General features: G+C 42.3%; 1 protein-coding gene across 5 annotated transcripts in view; it reads left to right on the top strand.

Annotated features, from left to right (window-relative positions):
• The window catches only part of DNAH11 (dynein axonemal heavy chain 11), a 596,997-nt gene that overhangs the window by 285,650 nt on the left and 290,272 nt on the right, over positions 1-21,075 (top strand). For all 5 annotated transcript variants that reach the window (XM_033930891.1, XM_033930892.1, XM_033930893.1 and 2 more), the window contains one exon: positions 15,409-15,603. In XM_033930891.1, the coding sequence (XP_033786782.1) occupies positions 15,409-15,603 (195 nt within the window). The remainder of the gene's footprint in view (positions 1-15,408; positions 15,604-21,075) is intronic.

The following is a 21,075-nucleotide window of genomic DNA, read 5'->3' as shown; positions in this document are numbered from 1 at the left end:
CAGGAAATGCAAGGGAAAAGAGAAAGGAAGGGAAAATGCCAGGACTTGAACTGCATGTATACTAATGCAAGGAGCCTAAAGAACAAAATGGGGGAACTAGAAGTCATGGCCAAAAATGAGAGACTAGACATCATAGGGATCACGGAAACATGGTGGAATGAGGAAAACAAATGGGACATAGTACTGCCAGGATACAAACTCTACCGAAAAGACAGGACTTACCAGAAGGGGGGAGGAATAGCACTATACATAAGGGATACCATTCACTCAACCACTGTGGACACAGCAGAGACAAATGCCCAACTGGAGTCATTGTGGATCAAAGTACCGGGAAGCAACGGATCTGAGATAAAGATGGGATTGTTCTACCGTCCACCTGGGCAAACTGAAGCTGAAGATACAGAAATGGTAGCCGAGCTGAGAAGGGAATGCAAGAACCCAAACACCATAGTTATGGGAGATTTCAACTACCCTGGGATAGACTGGTGTCTTGGAAATTCAAAATGTGCAAAGGAAATGGAGTTCCTGGAAGCAATCCAGGACTGCTTCATGGAACAACTAGTCGAGGCACCAACGAGAGGATCAGCGACTCTGGATCTGATCCTCAATGGGCTGAAAGGCCCCGCGAAGGATGTAGAGATCATAGGACCACTAGGAACCAGTGACCACAACATGATTCAGTTCAAAGTGCAAGTAGGACTACCTATGGGAAAGAGAACCAAGGCAACAACATTTAACTTCAAGAAAGGGAACTATGATGCCATGAGACAGATGGTGAGAAAGAAGCTCAGAAACAGCTCCAAGGAAACTCGGACTGTGGAGCAAGCCTGGTCCCTATTCAAGGACACAGTAAACAAGGCGCAAAACCTATATATACCAAGATTTAGGAAAGGTTCCAAGAAGAATCAGACAAAGGACCCTGCATGGATAACCAGTGAAGTAAAGAAAGTGATAGGAGACAAGAAAAAATCATTTCAGAAGTGGAAAAAGGACAAAACTGAAGGAAACTGGAGAGAGCACAGGAAACAACAAAAAGAATGTCACCGAGTAGTCAAGAAAGCCAAGAAAGAGTATGAGGAGAGACTAGCCAAGGAAGCAAGAAATTTCAAACCATTTTTCCGATATGTGAAAGGGAAACAGCCAGCGAGGGAGGAGGTGGGGCCCCTGGATGAGGGTGACCGGAAGGGAGTGGTGAAAGAGGAAAAAGAGGTGGCTGGTAGGCTAAACAAGTTCTTCTCGTCGGTCTTTACAATAGAGGACACATCCAGTGTGCCAGAACCGGAAAAAATCTTCAGTGGAGATCAAGAGGGGAAATTATCATGCATGGAGGTAAGCCTCGAAGACGTTCTTAGGCAGGTAGATAGATTGAGAACGGACAAAGCTCCGGGCCCAGACGGGATCCACCCGAGAATACTGAAAGAGCTCAGAGATGAAACAGCACAGTTACTGCAGCATATTTGCAACCTGTCCTTGAGAACAGGGGTAATCCCGGAGGACTGGAAGATAGCGAATGTTACACCGATCTTCAAAAAAGGATCGAGAGGCGACCCGGGAAACTACAGACCGGTGAGCTTAACCTCCGTTCCGGGGAAGATGGTCGAATCAATTATCAGGGAAGGTATTAATGAGCATATAGAAAAAAATAATCTGATGAGATCGAGCCAGCATGGTTTCTGTAAAGGCCGATCATGCCAGACAAATCTACTGCATTTCTTTGAGGGGATAAGTAAGCAATTGGACCAAGGTGACCCAGTAGACATTATATATCTAGATTTCCAAAAAGCCTTTGACAAGGTGCCCCATGAACGCTTACTGAAGAAACTGTGGAGTCACGGGGTGGAAGGGGACGTGTACAGATGGATCAAAAATTGGCTGGCGGGCAGGAAACAGAGGGTAGGAATAAAGGGGCACTACTCTGACTGGATAGGGGTCACAAGTGGTGTTCCGCAAGGGTCAGTGCTGGGACCATTGCTGTTCAATATATTTATTAATGATCTAGAAACGGGGACAAAGTGCGAAGTTATCAAGTTCGCGGATGACACAAAACTCTCCAGCAGGGCCAGAACTGTTGAAGAATGCAAAGAATTGCAAAACGACCTGAACAAACTGAGTGAGTGGGCAAAAAAAATGGCAGATGAGCTTCAATGTGGAGAAATGTAAGGTCTTGCACATAGGGAAGGGGAACTCCAGGTACAGCTATACGATGGGAGGGAGGGTACTCGGGGAAGGCAGCCAAGAAAAAGATCTGGGGGTATTGGTAGATAACACAATGAAGCCGGCGGCACAATGTGCAGCGGCCTCAAAAAAAGCGAACAGAATGTTGGGCATTATCAAAAAAGGTATCACTACCAGAACAAAAGAAGTTATCCTGCCACTGTATCGAGCAATGGTGCGCCCACATCTGGAATACTGCGTCCAATACTGGTCGCCATACCTCAAGAAGGACATGGCAATACTCGAAAGGGTCCAGAGGAGGGCAACGAGGATGATAAAGGGTATGGAGAACCTTTCATATGCCGAACGGTTAGACAGGCTGGGGCTCTTTACCCTGGAAAAGCGGAGACTGAGAGGGGACATGATAGAAACTTATAAAATCATGAAAGGCATAGAGAAGGTGGAGAGGGACAGATTCTTTAGACTAGCAGGGACAACTAAAACAAGAGGTCATTCAGAAAAACTTGAGAGGAGACAGATTCACAACGAATGCAAGGCGGTTCTTCTTCACTCAGAGGGTGGTGGACACCTGGAACGCGCTTCCCGGAGAGGTAATAAGACAGAGTACAATTCTGGGGTTCAAAAAGGGACTGGATGACTTCCTGGAAGCAAAGGGGATAACAGGGTACAGATAGAGGTTTACCGTACATTGAGCGAATAGGGTATGGATATTTTAGGTTAGGTAGGAATCACTTTCAGGTCGTGGACCTGGGGGGCCGCCGCGGGAGCGGACTGCCGGGCACGATGGACCCCTGGTCTGACCCGGCAGAGGCAACACTTATGTACTTATATATATGTACTTATGTACTTATATATGAATCAATGAGTAGGAATATAAAGTAGACATTGTATTGCTGACTTTGATTGTAACCTCTTCGCTGATTGTCCAGCGCCTCTTGCTGTAAACCGCCTTGAACTTATATGGCTTTGACGGTATATAAGAATAAAATTATTATTATTATTATTATTATTACATTTAACTCACAAGAGGTAAGTTTTGTCACTTAAATATACGTTTCTCCTCCATGTCCAGCATACTCTTCTATTCTGTCTCCCTATTTCCTCTTACCTCCATAAGCTTCCCAGTTTCCAACATCTCCATCTCTCTTTGTACCTATTTCCTTTGACCCGTGTTCATCATCTCATTTTAACTCTATTCATGTCCTGTACCTCCTCTCCATCTTCATATGCCCCACCCTCTATGTTCACCGTTGTCCTTCCATATCCTTATATCCTCCACTGTTACTATTACCACTTATCTCTGTAACGCTTTCAGAAATATGCAGCGTTATAAATTAAACTTGTAAGAGATGATCCCTGCTTGATGGGTCTTGCAATTTCATTGCTTGTTCTAACTACATTTCAGGTAAAGCTAACTCTTCTGTTACTTTACTATAAACAAGGTCTCTGAAATGTGTATATTAGAAAGAGCCTAGCTGCATGAAAAACTGAGTCTAGAATTGTTCTCTCACTAGGTTTTCACCCTTTATTTCCGCTAGCCTAAGACAGTTGCCCATCCCTGGTATAGCCTGAGGTTTATCATATTATTCTCTCCTTGGAGGAAAAAACCTATAATGGCAGCAGGCTGTAAAAGAGACCGAGTTTGGGAATATTTTAATGAAGTTACTCTAACTATGGGTAAGGTGATAACAGTTTCTAGCATGGGGAGCCGCGCTGAATGGCCCGCGCTACTCCCGAAGCTCATAGGAACTCAATGAGCATCGGGAGCAGCGCAGTTCCCCACACTGGAAACTGCTATCGCAGTTTCGTAAAAGGAGGCCTATGTGTGCAAAATGTAAACACTAAAAAAAGAAATGCAAGGCCTGGTGGCCCAAATGAAACATCATGAGAAGTGCTTTGATGAAGATGACAAAAGGAACATGCTTGAACAGGAAGGAGCTTCAGGTTAGTAAATGTTTTGACTTTATCATATTTCTTAAAGACTGCCTTGAGGAACTGTTTTATTTGAGCAAAAATATATACTGCATGCTACCATCATTTTGATACAGTTGTTATGAAGAAATAAAGAGTTGAAATAAGCAAATATTATTTTTTTGGGCAGTATTGAGTGGCAGTGAATACAATGAGTAAACCATGTTTTAAAATCAAGTCTTTCTGACTAGTGATTTCAATCAAGATTTCAACTGATTTGATTTAAATCAAATCTATCCTGGAGTACATGCCCCTCTTCAGTCACACATGCACATACCTATGCACTCTTTTAATCTTTAGACACACACACATGCATGCATTCTTCAGACACGCACTCATTCATTAGGCACATGAACATTCATTCTTCATAGACATACATGCGTGCATAAGTCTCATTCTTCAGAGACACAAGCTCATGCATATATTCTTATTCTTCAAGCATGAGCATGTACACAGTGTCACATTTCAGTTAGAAACAGACATTCTTTCTAATCTGCTGCTCATGTGTTCATTCAGTCGGTGCCTTAGTCCCTAAATAGCTCTGCCCACCATCATGTGAAGTTCTTTTATTTTCTGGTAGCTCTGTTTCTGAGTTGGAAGCAGCAGCAGCCCTTTTACATTTTTTCCCACTCCTCTTACATTCCTACTCCTTTTCAGCAAGCCTTCCTCCAAGAACACTCATTGGTTTCACTTGCTCTCTCCAAGTCACCATATAGAGCTCAGTCTCCCCTTCCTGTGACTAGGTAGACTTTCTATTGGCTTGATCTTACCACAGTTTCTGCACTGGAAGTGGGAGGATTGTAGTTATAGAGGATAAAACTCTGAAAAATATCCAAATGCTTTAGCTATCCTTCTGCCTTTGAGATAGGGCTCAATTTTATACTGTGAACTGAAAAAAAACCACACCAGAATGTTTTTTGTTGTATCTTCCACAGAACTCAATTGATTCTTATGAAATTTAGTGCATCGTGTCCTGAATGAAGCTGATGTAAAATGTTGTAAATATTTCTCACTGCACCACAACATTGCCTTGTGAAAATGAATTGTTGCTATGGGATACGCACAGAAGCAGATGATAGCTTGTAAGCAGTCTCTGTATAAAAATGGTTTTCACTGCAGAAGACCGAATTCTGATAAAGATCTTGGTACTGCTAAAAGAAGTTGACAAATAATGAAAGAGTTCCCACAGAAGAGTTGGAACAAAAGTGGCCTTGATGTGTTGCTATGCAAGATCCGAGCAATGGGCACCATGGATCATAAGCCAGGCAACAGATGACCGAACTCAATTCACACACAAGAGCACATTGACGTTGTACATGATCTTGTACTGAGTCAGGAGGATACACTGCAAACACACCAAACTCGACAAATAACAAGAGAAGCAGGAATAAGCCAGACAACTGTGGTTAGGATAATTTGTGACGATCTGAAATTAAAGTGTCTTAAAAAGCGCCATGCCCAAGAGTTAACTTTACACAACAAAGACACATGCCTAAAACGGTGCAAGCAGCTTTTGACCAAGTACCTTGAGCATAGTGTCGGCTTCATCTGGTTAACAGATGAAAAGATATTTACAGTAGCTCCATTGAGCTGAAGTGTGAGGTTAATGCCAACTGCCTACCCAGACCTACCTGACCTTCAGCCAATCAGTCATAGTCTTGGTCACAATCTCAAAACTCGGATTCACAGATCTGTTCTTCATCAATCCTGGGGTTAAGATCAACGGTGCATACTACCGGGATGAGCTCTTAATACAGAAGCTGTTGCCAGCAATCCATTGCATGTTGGGAGACAGCTTAATCTTCCAACAGGACAATGACCCAGCAGGTCAGGCAAAGGACACTGATGAACTGCTACATTGGGAGACCCCAGACTTCATTGGTCCAGACCTCTGGCCTGCGCATTCACCAGACCTAAACCCAGTTGACTAACAGATCTGGGGGCTGAAACAGGAACGTGTCTACCAGACAGTGATATTACTACTACTATTTATTATTTCTATAGCGCTAAAAGGCGTATGCAGCGCTGTACATTTTAACATGCAATAGACAGTCCCTTCTCAGAAGAGCTTACAATCTAATTTAGACAGGACATTTCAAGGTTGGGGAGATTATAGTGGGTATAGATATCTGACAGCAGCAGGGTTGGGGAGATAATAGTGAGTATAGATATCTGACAGCAGTGAGGGGGAATTAAGAGTTGAAAGCAATTTCAAAAAAGTGGGCCTTTATCTTGGATTTGAACACTGCCAGGGACGGTGCACGATGTATTGATTCAGGCAACCTGTTCAAGTTTCAAGTTTATTTATTATTTGATTAATCGCCTATTCCAAATTCTAAGCGATGTACAAATTGGTAAAATACATTATCTAAAATATACATAAAATAGACCTACATAATTAACAAGAGGATAAGTTACAAAAAAAAAACTAATTAAGTTAAGACATGAATACAATAGGGAAGGTAGGATAGAAATACAATCTTGGAAAGGAAAGAGTCAACAATTAAAGGTTAAACACAACAGGAATGGAAAGACAAATAAATAGGTAAGATAAAAGTAAACATACGGCATACGGCGCCGTAAGAAAAAAGGGATGGAGTTTGGAGTTGGCAGTGGAAGATAAGAGGGGCTTGCCCAATGAGCGGAGATCATTGGGGGAGCATAGGGGGAGATGAGTGAGGAGAGATATTGGGGGGCTTCAGAGCAAATGCACTTGTAGATCAGCAAGAGGAGTTTAAACTGTATTCAGAAATGGACGTCAAAGACCTTAAACACACCTCATCTCTGTTTGGGCTGAGCCGAAGCAGAGCATCGTTGACAAGTCCATAGATCACCGGCAGCCAAGGCTGAGGGTGTGCTTTTGTGCAAAGGAAGTACACTTCGATCATCTGCTTAATTAAAACATTACAGAGTGGGGGGAGGGGGGGAGAAAATTCAAGATGGCATCTTAGCTGCACAGAGAGGTTCTGAGTTTGGAAAATTTTATTCTGCAGTACGCTTTACTTATATTGCTAAGATGGGTAAGAAGAAGAGGAAAGTCAGAACTTGACCTTCTGAGTCCTCTCCAATTCCCCTTTCCTCCATATATCGATTCGTGATCCGATTCATGATCCGCATGGCATGCTCCACCCCCCAACCCCCGGAACGGATGCTGGCGAAGAGGTGGCCCTACCTGCGCTCAATGTTACGCTGAACCTGGAAGAGAGACTTCTGCCTATAGATCCAGGCATTGAGTTGTTTGCCGAGCAGCTGATGAGCCCACAGGGAGAGAGCAATGCTGCGGATTGCTAATCACCAGAGGGGAGTGTTCGGAGCCCAAAAGGAGACACTGATGTGTGGGACACCATTATGGGAGCCGAGTCTGAGCTCCTCTTGGAGCTCGAAGGTGCTGTGGGTGGTCCACGGCCCCGAGAGAGCTCCAGGACTGTGGAATATGGCCAGCAACAAAATACTGGTGAGCACAGTGTTATACCTGTGGTCAAACCTTCTCATGTCATGCTAGATTCCATCTGGGATGCTGTTACGCACTTGTGGAAGATTTTCATTTTTAACAAAATTGTGGTGGATAATTCTTTGCAAGATGTTAAGACCAGAATTATCACTCAGGAAGCAAATACTTTGAGTTAGAGAAAAAAATGGAGGAAGCCCAATAAGATCTGAAAGAATGTAAATCTAATCCACTGATTTATAGTCAGGGGTTAGTGGGATTGAGAAATAAAGTGGCGAAAATGGAGAATTATACCCATAGGTTGAATCTACATTTTGTCAAGAATCCAAGAATATAGCTCCCATTGAACTGCTTAAGAAATATCTGATGGAAGTTCTGGGGTTCCAAAGGAAGCTGTGCCTCCATTCTCTTGAGTTTACTATGTGCTGGGGGAAAAACGACAACCTCAGGTCTAGGGAGATTTATCCATGGACAGTTTGAATGTCACTCAGTTATTGACTTTTTGAATAAGCTTTCACTCGCAGCAAGGCCGCGGCGTTTTGCAGTGCTATGAAGATTTGTACAGAAGTAACGTTTTGGTTGGCTGGCATTAGATCTTGTACTCCATTGCACACCCAAAGACTCCTGATGCAGGCCGGGTAGGCCAAAACATGTACATGTTGAGTCATTGAGTCATGTATGAATTCGCACAATTGTGGATGAATAAAGGCATTTGGATTTATCAGAAGAGTTGAAAGACACTTTTTTTGTGCATCATTCTGATTGGACAATTCCACTTTGGTTTTACTCAATTATTGGAAACATCTATAGAGGAAGAGACTACAAGATCTACACTCCTGGTGACATTCGGTTTTGAGTCTAATAAATACTGGGCGATGAGACTGTATTTTCGAAATAATGATAAATTGTTTTTGAGAGGAAAAGTGTGGGTATTTCCTGATGTCTGTGTGGATGCACAGGAAAAAAGGAAGCAGTTCTTGATGTTGCACCCTCAGGTATTATCCCTGGGAGCCCATTTCTTTTTACGTTTTCCCTGAAAATGTTTAATTCTATATGAATCAAATAGTTATTTTTTCTTTGATCCCAAACAAAGACTTTTCTTGAAAATAAGGGCAAAATATAGGTCCAGAGTATGGGTCCAAGGGAAGAAATTGGAGATTAGTCTAATGAGGAAGGCTGTAATTAAGCTTCAGCTGAGATGCCATTAATCTGTTTGTTTTATTTCTTAATTATGATGTGCCTCTTTTTCTTATAAATTTTCTCCCCTTTAACTTGAGGACTTATAGATGATTTAGTAATATAACTTTGTCTATGCATGATTTGCATAATTTAAGTTTGTATTATTATTTATGTTTGCAATAGCTATTTCCTGTTTCCTGAGGCATGTAATGTGTAATAAGTCCAATTAAAATTGAATAAATAAAGATTTTTTTTTTTTTAAAAGAAACATTACTTTTTTTACTTTACATTTTTCTGCAAGATACGCGATAAAACATTTTGGTGTTTTTATTTAGGGCTCCTTTTACTAAGCTGTGATAGTGTTTTTAGCGCGTGCAGAATTTTAGCGTGCGCTAAACCCATTCTACGTGGCTAGAACTAACACCAGCTCAATGCTGGCGTTAGCGTCTAGCGTGTGAGGCAATTTAGCGCACGCTAAGCACCTGCTAAAACCGCTATCACAGCTTAGTAAAAAGAGCCCTTAGTTCACAGTTCATTTTCACAAGGTAGTTTTCTGGTGTGGTGGGAAATATTTATAACATTTTAAATCAACTTCATTCAGGACACGACACACTAAATTTCATAAGAATTAACTGAGTTCTGGAAGATATGACAAAAAACATTTTGATGTGGGTTTTTTTTCCAGTTCACAGTATATATAGTCCACCTAAAACATCAGCGCTGATTACCGTAGTACAGCGCTAAGCATGATTCTATAAAAGTTAGGCGTACTCTATAGAATCACACTTAGCACCACCTATGTAGGCTTAGGCATCACAAATATCCTAACTTAGGCGCACTCAATTTATGCCAGGGTTTTCTTTGCTTAAACACTAATGCCTAATTCACAAAGAGGCACCTAAGTGGAAAACACATCCACAATCCACCACAACCATGCCCGCTTTTAGTTCTCTTTGTGCCATTTCTCCATGACTACCACTCAGTTAAAGTTATTGTCTTCCGTGATTGCTTCTAGACTTTATTTCCCATGCAATGGACAATAGTAAATACAACGTTCCTTATGCTTTCCCTTTTCCCCCACAAGTGTTTAATATTTTGCTTATCTGGAAGCTTTGACTTACTGCTTGTTCCATATCATTGATTTACTGCCATACATCAGTATGGCATACATCTGTCATATTGTTTAAAAAGCATACATCAGTCATATTGTTCTAACATGGTCACCCCTATGTGTACCCATGTTATTTGGGGTCTTTTAATATACTTGCTTTAAGGTATTAGGCCATCCTTCTTGTTGTAGTATTGTTTCTTTGAACTCCTTCAATATTCTGAAGCAGTTTTGTCAAACTGCAATTCTGGAGGGCTACTAACCAGTCAGGGTTTCAAGATATCCTTAATATGCATGAGATGTATTTAGAATTTGTATGATATTTCTGCATACAGACTCTCTGTTTTATGCAAATATGTATCTTGCACATTAATGAGGAGTATTGAGAGCTTGACTGGTTTGCAGCACTCCTGGTTTGCAGTTTGACACCCCTGTTCTAGAGTGTACACATATAGCTTTATCTATTGGTCCCTATTTAATTAACATTGCAGTCTAAAAACCACAGAGGTGCCCCAGCACTAAGTTCCCTTGACATGTACTCATTTCTCCCTGTCACTTTATTTCAGTATCTGACATTTTTTCTGCGTCAGGTGCTACTGCTCGCTGTACCAGCCATTTTCTGCTGGTGCAATAAATCTACCAGGACATCTACAGTCTGGAGCTGTCTGCCTGTCTATGCATTCCTTCCGGCTAAGAGAAATTATTAATGTACAAGAGCGGGAGAGGTTCCACTAGGTATAACCTCTGTGGCAGATATGACTTACCGCCCTTCAGATTTCATGTCCTAGCTCCTGCAGTATGTCTATACTGAAGTTGTCCACTGTGATCAGTGGGCAGCAGCTGATTTTGTTACCTTTAGAGAACTTACTAGTCTTAGATGGAACAAGAAAAGAGAAACTTTGCCAAGCAGCAAGAAAAGTAGGATATGTAGAAGACTCTGTCAACCCAAGCAAGTAAAAAGATTGCTGGAATGAATATAGAAGAACACCAGATTCATCTAGTGTGATATAACACTAGCTGAGCTGATGTTACCTTCTGGTAATATTTATTGGATGGTGGGGTGGGTAAAATTTGGGTGGGGGGGCAGAGGGTGAGGAGAATATATGAGATGATGTCAAGGGTCTGTAGAATAAGGATTGACAAGTATATAAGAGGAGGTAAGAAAGGGTTAATAGACAGAGCTTGCAAGAAAGAAAAAGGATTAGGGAGGTTTCTAAGGTGGTGGGGGTGGAACAGTCACAGGATTAGTTAGATGTTTGTGGCAGTTTGGAGGGAGTTCAGTGAGGAAGGGGGAAGAGTAGAGTAGCATTTTCAGGAAAAAAAAATATTCTTTTCAGGGTATATTAATTCTTCCTAGAAACATTATTCTTCATTGGGACTTAAATGAGTAAAGGATTTTTTATCTTGTTAACCTTCTCTGTGTCTGTGTTGTTAGTCAGGGCAGGCTATTTCATCTGTTAGGCTGCTCGATTTTGTTGCCTGGGGGAGAAGAGCCTGCAATGGAGAGCAGCAATTTGGGCTATTCTGTGGTTTGATGGCATGGCACCACAACAGTCCCCTATATGGAGCAGCAGTTAGCATTGGCCTGCCATTGGGTGAGATGTCTCTATGACCATGGATAGAGAGTGGGTTGGCTGTGAGGGAGATGGTGTGTGAAAGGTGCTTGCTCAATATTGTACAGTGTGAGAGAGAGGGACTTACCTGTTGGGGTTGTTTTGTGTGGCTCAGGGAGGTCTTTCTGTTGAAGTGCAATTTTGCTGGTTTGTTTCTTAGAAGGCTGGGTATATGGTGTGTGTGTTAGGGGAAAATACATTTGTTGGTATCTGTGTGGAGGGAGGGATCATTGAAGTAAAGTTGAGGGTTTGGTTTGTTTGTGCTGGGGAAATTAGACAGGCTAGATGGCACTTAAAAAAAAAACAAAAAACATACCTCAGGCTGGGCGGAGGATCCTGCTTCCTTTCTAAGGGTGCTCTTGGCATTAGATAAAGGGAGTGTGGTGGATTTGGTTTATTTCAATTTTAGTAATTTTTACCATTTTCATAGGTGTATTGTAAATACTCTGTGTTCTCGTTATGGGGGGCTCCACTGGGGCAGGAACTAGTTGGTCAGTAAGGTGTCAGTGGGTTGTGGTCCCAGGAGATGGTTTTGCTGAGGGGGGATCATCCCAGTAGTGTGTTTGAAGATTAGTTATTGGGCTTGTTCTTTTCACAATTTTGTAAACGGGATTGCTGTAAGGTTGTTAAGTAAGATGGTGTACCTGACCTGAGGATGAGCTTAAGGAAATTTGTAGAATGGTTTCCTATTATGCAGCTGGCATTTCATGCTCAGAAAAGCCAATTCATGCATTTGAGCTGCCAAACCACAAGGGCATGGGGCAGTTAAGGGGTGAAGATCTTGGTATATGAATGTGGAGTTAGGGTTGGGTATGATGGTATGTGATGATCTTCAGAAGGCAACTATGTTGTAATGGTGCTAGCAAAAGCTAGGCAGACAATGGAGGTTTGCTCTCTAAGATTTTGGTGAAACCTCATTGTAAATTTTGTGTACACTTAGGTTTGGGTCAGAGGAAGGCTACTACAAGGGTTGGTGGTCTGTGACTTATAGGCATATGGGAACTGAGTTCATGTTCTCCATCTGTATACTTTGAGGAAGGGCATGAAAAGGGAGATAATATGATGTTTAAATACCTATGTGGCCTAACTATGCATGACAGCAATTCCAGAGTAAGAGGGCACAGTGCAGCAGTGTTGGACTCTGCAGTACTGTATGGCACTATGTTGTTATAAAAGGCGAGGTAGATGCGTGAAATAGTTTAGAATTCCAGTAGTGTAGGAGTAGTAGATGTGTGGAATAGTTTCTGAATTGGAGAAGGCATAGGACAGGCACATGGGCTCTCTGGGAGAGAGGAAGAGTTAGTTATTGCTGTGGAGGAGTATACTGGCTGGGCCTTTTGGTCTTTATCTGCCCTTATGTTTTTCTAGGTGGCTTCGCTTGTGTCCTCGTACTGGGTTACAAGGAACTGCAAGGCGCTGGCTAGGAGCTGGGAGACGAACTGCTTTGTTTGACTCGTTTTCTGCAATTTTGGGCACCAGAGGTGAATTGCTCCTTTCTCATATGGAGCAGCCTTTTGTTCTATTAGTACTGTATGGTTTGTTTGTAGAATGAGTTTTGGGGAAGGTTCACTGGACATTTGCTTGTGTGGGAATTTTATTGAAGTTGTGAGGGTATATGGTACTGATGTTAGTCGTGGGTATGTGTGATACAGAGTCCTGGTGCTGGGTTTAGTCGTTTTTTTGTATGAGGGTCTGGTGACATTTGTTTGCAGTATTGCCTGATGTGTGCACTTCATGGTTTGTAGTGGTGCTCTGTCGGTTAGCCTTTTTGCGGCACTTGGCAGCTTGTCGAGTGGGTGAGCTGGCATTTTCTCAATCTGCTATTGTGTTCACAGGGTAGCTGCCGGGAGATGTTGAGTTGACTGCAGGTTAAATACAATTGCATATTCCCTGGCCACCTGCTTTGGAAGGATCAGGAATTTGGATTCTTTTGTATGTGTGTGCGGAGTAACAGGAATGTGCAATATCTTGTGTACCATTGGACTGGGGAGGATTGCCTTAACTGTTTCTGATTCTAGTGGGGCATGGACTTTGGCTGGGTATCTGGAGCATTTGTTGGGTGTGACTCTTGCTAATCTTTTTTCCAGCAAAGGCATTTTTCTTATTCTACTACTACTACTGCTTATCATTTATATAGTGCTGAAAAGCATACGCAGTGCTATACATTTTGACATTTATAAACGGTCCCTTCTCAGAAGAGCTTACAATCTAACTTGGACAGACAGACATGACATACAGGGTTGGGGAGGCAGAACTCAAGGTGAGAGAAGTTAGGAGTCGAAAGCACTCTCAAAGAGGTGGGCTTTTAACTGAGCCTTGAACACTGCCAGAGACGGAGCCCATCATAGGGATTTGGGCAGCTTGTTCCAAGCATACTGCACAGCAAGGCAGAAGGGACGGAGTCTAGAGTTGGCAGTTGAAGAGAAGGGCAAAGATAGGAGAGACTTACCAGCTGAGTGGATGAGGTATTTAGATTTGTCTGCTTTACTTCTGGTTCTTTTGGTGGGTTGAGACATTTGTTTAGCAATGGGAGAGGATTTCATACTGTCCATGAGGCGGGATCTGTTGTCTGCTGTCTGTGTTTTCCCTAATGCCCCCCCCCCCCCTTTTGTTTGGTCCTCTATGTTTCCTAAATAGAGTGTGTAAGGAGGATTGGGACATGGTTGCTACTAGTGGTTACTTGGATGGGTTAATGCTGAGCTTTTGGAATTATAAATAGCTTTTGGAGGTTTAGTGGTATCTCATGAGTTCGTGACAGCTATTTTCCCTGGACTTTCTTGTCCTGATGCTGTCTACCTTTCAGGCATATGTTTAGCCAATTTTATTTGGGTACTCTTTAGAATTTGTTGGAGAATTGTTTTAAAGCTGTTCACCGCAGCTTATGTGGTGGAGGAGCAGTGACAAGCTCGAAGCTGTCACCACTTGTGGCAGAAAATGGGGTTTGACCCAGATGGATCTGGGAGATGAGCAGTTAACAAATAAATGTAACACTCGTAGGCAACACCGCTGTGAGGAGAAGCATGGCATGGCGTCATCGAGAGTCATGTTTGGGGGAATGTTATAAGTTTAAAGACATAACGGGAGCTAGTTTTGACACCGAATAGGTCCCTGGGCATGTGTGAAATATGCATTAGGAGTTTGTTGGTTTTGGACACAGATTGTATTGCAAATTAAAATATTATTAAGATGGATAATAAAACTGCGGCCAAATATTTATTCCAATAAAATTGAGTTGTGTGATTATTGATTGATGGTGTTTAGCTTTCAATTGCAGGCGATGGAGTGCGAATGCTATTGTAGGAAAGACGCTTACATGAATAGCCTGGTGGTTTCCTATACCTAGCTTTATGTGCTTTTGTGATTGTAAAATCAACTTTATGCCCAGATTTCACAGTGTAGAACAGATTTTACATTCCATATCATATTTTTACAGCCATGAACTTGATAAGGTTCTGTTTATGTACTCATCTATGCAATGATGTTTTCTGACATTGAATTTTGTTATTATTTCACTACCATTTATGCTTCTTTGACCTCTATTTCTGTTTTTCCTTAGTGTTTTCTTCCTTATTTATCTGAGGAAAAAATATTGTAACAAATATAATAACTGGAAGAATACCCAAGTGCGTATCCATCTGTACTATGTGCTTTTGCTCCATATCTTTCTACGATTTTCAAAATGAACATTGATGATATAATGCACTTTACAGTTTACTTGAATATTCAGACTACGTCCTTAGTTCATTGTACAATATTCAAAATAGTGTAAAAATCTATTGGATTTGCTAACAAGGTATCAGTCTGCTTTTTTAAAAAAAACTTTATTTTCAGGTATTGGTGAAACTAGAAAGTAAAACACCAACTGGCTTAAAATCCTTATAGACATGACTTTTTAAGATAAAGTTTTGTTTTAGGTACTAATGCGAGCCCTAAGAGACTTCAACCTTCCTAAAATAGTAACAGATGATCTCCCCATTTTCATGGGCCTGATCAGTGACCTCTTTCCAGCTTTGGATGTTCCCAGGAAGAGAGACCTGCAGTTTGAACAGATGGTCATACAGTCCACCCTGGAGCTACACTTGCAACCTGAAGAAAGTTTTATCCTCAAAGTAAGAAAATAAAGAAAATACACCACTTTTGATTACGCCTCACTTTAAGAGTTTCTGTCACAGTAGCTGTAGTCAATTTACAGTAGACTTGAAGATTAAGTTACATTATTGTATTCCAGTGCTTTTTTTCAGGGGGTACTTGGGGGTACTGAGTAATAGCACCTTTTCTACTGTCTGCTAAAATTGACCCATGGTCCCCAAGTATTAGGGTTACCATGGCTGCAACCATAGACCCACCCAGTTCTATTCAACCCAACTCCATTCTGCCCGTCATGCCCCGTTCCACCCTAGCCTCGCCCCCAACCCTACCACCCTCAACCTGTTCTCTTACTCAGAGCCACATCAGCAGGGCATCTGCGCATGCGCAGTGTAGCGCAGCTGTCCCTAAGGCGTTGGCAGAGACTGGCACATAACACTACTTCAAGGCACATGTGCTTCCCCAGGAGGGAGGAAAACCATAGGTGAAATTTCCAGTGTTTTAAACCAAAATAGAAATGACACGGTAAGTATCTGATCCAAAAAAGAAAAGTTTTTATTCCACACTGTGGTCAAAAAAAGGAATATCATCAAAAACAGCATTATAGCATATAGTCCAAAATGGCCTTTGCAACAGAGTTCTAGTATCCTGGCAAAGCAGGGTCCTAAGGCTTGACTCACAGTATTGTTCAAAGGTTCAAACTATTGTGGCAGTAAGGCCTCTCCAACAAAGTTCATAAATCTGCTTCTTTCCAAAAGACAGCCTTAAAACAGTTCAAGCAAAGCAAAAGATTCAGGGTTTCAGCATTCTCCAAACACATTCCTCTTAAGATTTTCCTTCTCAGCTGGACAAAAGTGCAGCTGACCTTCAGCTCCTGTGAGCTGTAGGAGGGAGAATTAGCGAATCTATCTTAAGTTAACAGTTCACCAAATTCTTACACCTAAGATGTCTGGTGAATTCTCCCCAAATTCTCAAATACCTCCTCAGTGTCTCACATTAAAGAGGAAAATGAAGGGGAAAAAAACTTTCAAGAAGATCTCTACTTGGTTCAGTCCTTCTTAGCTCTCTCAGATTCCCCAAACTTGCAAGCCCCGCTGGAACTGCCACTGCACTCAGGGAAAAAGGAAACTTCAAAAAGGAAAAAAGAAACCCCAAAGCTTTCACAAAAACAAATTTTAGTGCTTCTGTACCATACCTAGCTAGTTAGTTTCACTAGCTCACACAATTTCACACTCTTTGTGTCCAAAAATAAAGCTCCCAAAAACTCCACACTGCCTTAGCAGAATAATAAAAGAAAAACACCTTTAAACCAAAAAAATAATCAATTCACTTCCATTGTCTCACAGTCCTGCTGCTCAGGAGTGCTCATAACCTCCATTGGTTCATTACCATTCTCCTGCTCTGGCAGCACAGAGTCCAGCATGGCAATGTCCTCTGGCTGTGCTGTATCAGGAGCTTCTCCAAGTGAGTCTATCTGCCTTCTCTCTGACTGGGGCTCCCAGTCTTCAAGCTTCCTGCATGTGTAGGCGCCCTGCCCAGTTCTGCGTGAGGGAGGGCTGCAGCTCTGGTCTGCTGAGCTCTTCTCATGCTTAGCCAGCAATTACATAAGTGTGGAATTTAAAGGGGCAAACCCTATTTCCTAAGTGAATTCCTGAAGGCATTTTTTGGCAGTTTATCAGGCAAACTCCTGCTCTCTGGCTCAGTATAGGGGTTAAATTCAGATGACCAGGTTCTAGACTTACACTGATCAGCTCTTGTTAACTTAGCATGTATGTGTTTAGCAGATTTACCTGGCGTAAGGCTGGTATTAGTGTTGGACTTGTGAAATACCCTCACCTTTAAACCATGACTATTCTTGAGTAGTGATAGTCTCTCCAGGGTGTCCTGCAGGCATGAAACCTATCAGTGTTGGTATTAAGATAGTGTACTACTGTAAATCTAAATGTTTGGAGGACTAAACTAGCTCACTTATTGAGGCATCTGTCTGCAAGATCAGAGGTTTAATGAAGTCCACAGCTCAAAGTACAGGACCTATACAGAGGCAGTCTTTAAGGTCCTCCATGGCATCCTAACTTGTCTTCTCCCACTGTAAGGTATCTGGTTTATCCTTATTCAGCATGTCTATAAGTACAGCTGCCCTTGTGGCAAACTGTGGGATAAATTTTCTGTAATATCCAGTGAGTCCCAGAAAACCCTGTAACTGTTTCTTCGTGGCAGGTAAAGGGTAGGACCTGACACATTGGACCTTGCCCACCAGTGGCTTCACCTGTCCCCGGCCTACTACATAACCCAAATACCTTACTTCCTTCTGTTCTGTGAAACATTTCTTAAGGTTAACTGTCAGGCCTGCACTCCTCAGTGACTTCAAGACCGCCGCGACAAGATCCAAATACTGGACCCAACTAGTTGAGTAGATTATGATTCATCAAGGTACCTCGCTAATGGCCCTTTCACATATCACAGCAGCCCTATGAAGGCCAAAGGGCATCCACCTAAACTGATAGAGACCAGAAGGAGTGCTAAAGGCCATTTTAAGTCTGTCACTGGGAGTAAGAGGACCTTGCCAGTACTACTTTGTTAAGTCTAATGTGGAGAAGAACTGGGCTTGCCCAAGACGGTCCAGTAGTTCATCCACCCAGGGCATGGGAAGTGCATCAAATTGGGAGACTTCATTCAACTGGCAGAAGACTATACAGAACCTAGGGGACCTATCTGCTTTAGGCATGATAATGGTCGGGCTGCACCATGGGCTCAGCAAAGGTTCAATTACCCCCAGTGACAAAATTTCCTCTACCAACCCCTAAACCAATTTTTTCCTCCCAACAACCTATATGGTTTGACCTATACTATCTTCCTTGGGAGAGTAGTTATGTCATGAGACACTACCTCTATGCACCCCGGTACCACTGAAAACATATCCTCAAAATCTTTCAGTATAGTCTCCAACTGATATACCTGAATATAGGAAAATTCTGTCCCTATGTTGATCCCTTCCTTCTGAGTCAGGTCAGCTATTTTGGGGCCCAAAATCCTCTTCCTGGCTCTGTTGGGCCAACAGCAATAGCACTTCTCAGTCCTTCCAAAGGTTCAACAGATTAACATAAGTCCCTGACCTGATAGTCCACTTGGTTCAGCTTTTTGACCACATTGGCTGGGCCCTTCCACTGGGCCAGGAACTTATGGTGATCGGTAGGCACCAAGATTAATTCCTGATCACCGAACCTGCGAATGTCTCTCACGAAACCTCCAATCATAACAAGCTTTTTGTCTTTTCTGGCTCCATTCCAAATTGGCTTTACCCATCTGAGTCACTTGGGCCAGCCTAAGTTTCAGCTGTACCAGGTACGAAGCTACATTTGTCTCCCTCCTCATGTGGGCTCCAGATTTCATTCAGAACAACCAGTGTTCCCCTGGGGTTTCTCCCAGCAGCATTTCAAAGGGACTTACCCCTAGGGAATCCTGTACCTTCTCTCAGGCAGCCAGGAGAACAAAAAGTATGAAAAGGTCCCAATCCTTCATGTTCCCATCTAGTCCCTTCTTAGATGTCTGGGTTGGATTTCTGATAAGATTTCACCTCTCATATCTTTAAAGACACTCAAAAGTGTCTTTGAATATATGAGAGGTGAAATCTTATCAGAAATCCAACTCTTTCATGCTGGCATATAGATGGAACTATCAAATAGATAAGTGCTTTTTCTACTTTCAACAGTTGTCTAAGAGACTGAGAATTTTATAGAATTTTACGTTTCAAATTTGTACAAGCTAAAAAATGTGGAGGATCATGCAATGATTGGGTGGTGAAGTGGTTGGGAGTTTTCACCTCCTTGAGCCCCTCTAGGTCTCTTAGCACAATCCTACCATATGTAAAGCTTTTGACCTAAAAACTATATATTTGATATTTATGGGAAGTGTTTTTTGATGTTATATATTGATTTTCTACTTCCTGTATTGATAACTTTCTGGTACAGTGATACCTTGGAATCCGAACTTAATCTGTTCCAGAACCCCATTCAAGTTCCAAATTGTTCAATTTCCAAGACAACTTTTCCCATTTAAAATAATAGAAACTACACATTGGTAAGCCTCACTTCGGTTGTTGGAAAAATAATGGAAGTGTTGCTGAAAGAAAGGATAGTGAACTTCCTAGAATCTAATGGGTTATAGAATCTGAGGCAGCATGACTTTACTAAAGGTAAATCGTGACAAATGAACCTGATTGAAGTTTTTGATTGGGTGACCGGAGAACTGGATCAAGGACATATGCTAGATGCCATTTACATAGATTTCAGCAAAGCCTTTGACACGGTTTCTCATAGGAGGCTCTTGAACAAACATGTAGGGCTGAAGTTAGGACCCAAAGTGGTGAACTGGATTAGAAACTGGTTGTCGAATAGATGCCAGAGGGTGGTGGTTAATGGAAGTCACTCGGAGGAAGGAAAGGTGAGTAGTGGAGTCCCTCAGGGTTCAGTGCTGGGGCTGATCCTGTTCAATATATTTGTGAGTGACATTGCTGAAGGGATAGAAGGTAAGGTTTGCCTTTTTGCGGATGATACCAAGATTTGTAACAGAGTAGGCACTGTGGAGGGAGTGGAAAACATGAAAAAGGATCTGCAAAACTTAGAGGAATGGTCAAATGCCTGGCAACTAAAATTCAATGCAAAGAAATGCAGAGTAATGCATTTGGGGATAAATAATAAGAAGGAACTGTATATGCTGAGAGGTGAGAGGCTGATAGGCATGGATGGGGAAAGGGACCTTGGGATGATAGTGTCCGAAGATCTAAAGGTGAAAAAACAGTGCAACAAGGCGGTGGCTGCTGCCAGAAGGATGCTGGGCTGTATAAAGAGAGGCGTTACCAGTAGAAGAAAGAAGGTGTTGATGCCCCTGTACAGGTTATTGGTGAGGCCCCACTTGGAGTATTGTGTTCAGTTTTGGAGACCGTATCTGGCGAAGGACATAAGAAGACTTGAAGCGGTCCAGAGGAAGGCGACGAAAATGAAAGGAGGTTTACCCCAAAATACGTAAAAGGAGAGACTGGAAGCCCTAAATATGTATACCCTAGAGCAGTGGTTCCCAACCCTGTCCTGAAGGACCACCAGGCCAGACAGGTTTTCAGGATAGCCCTAATGAATATGCATGAGAAAGATTTGCATCTAATAGGATTTCAGGCATGCAAATCTGCCCCATGCATATTCATTAGGGCTATCCTGAAACCTGACTAGACTGGTGGTACTCCAGGACAGGGTTGGGAACCACTGCCCTAGAGGAAAGGAGGGACAGTAGAGATATGATTCAGACATTTAAGTACTTGAAAGGTATTAACATAGAACAAAATCTTTTCAAGAGAAAGGAAAATGGTAAAACCAGAGGGCATAATTTGAGGCTGAGGGGTAGGAGACTCAAGAGCAATGTAAGGAAATTCTTCTTTATGGAGAGGGTGGTAGATGCCTGGAATGCACTCCCGAGGGAAGTGGTGGAGAGGAAAATGGTGATGG

The sequence above is a fragment of the Geotrypetes seraphini genome, chromosome 2 (assembly GCF_902459505.1).
Source record: "Geotrypetes seraphini chromosome 2, aGeoSer1.1, whole genome shotgun sequence".
Lineage (NCBI taxonomy): Eukaryota > Metazoa > Chordata > Amphibia > Gymnophiona > Dermophiidae > Geotrypetes > Geotrypetes seraphini.
This window is presented reverse-complemented; position numbering and strand designations above follow the sequence as displayed.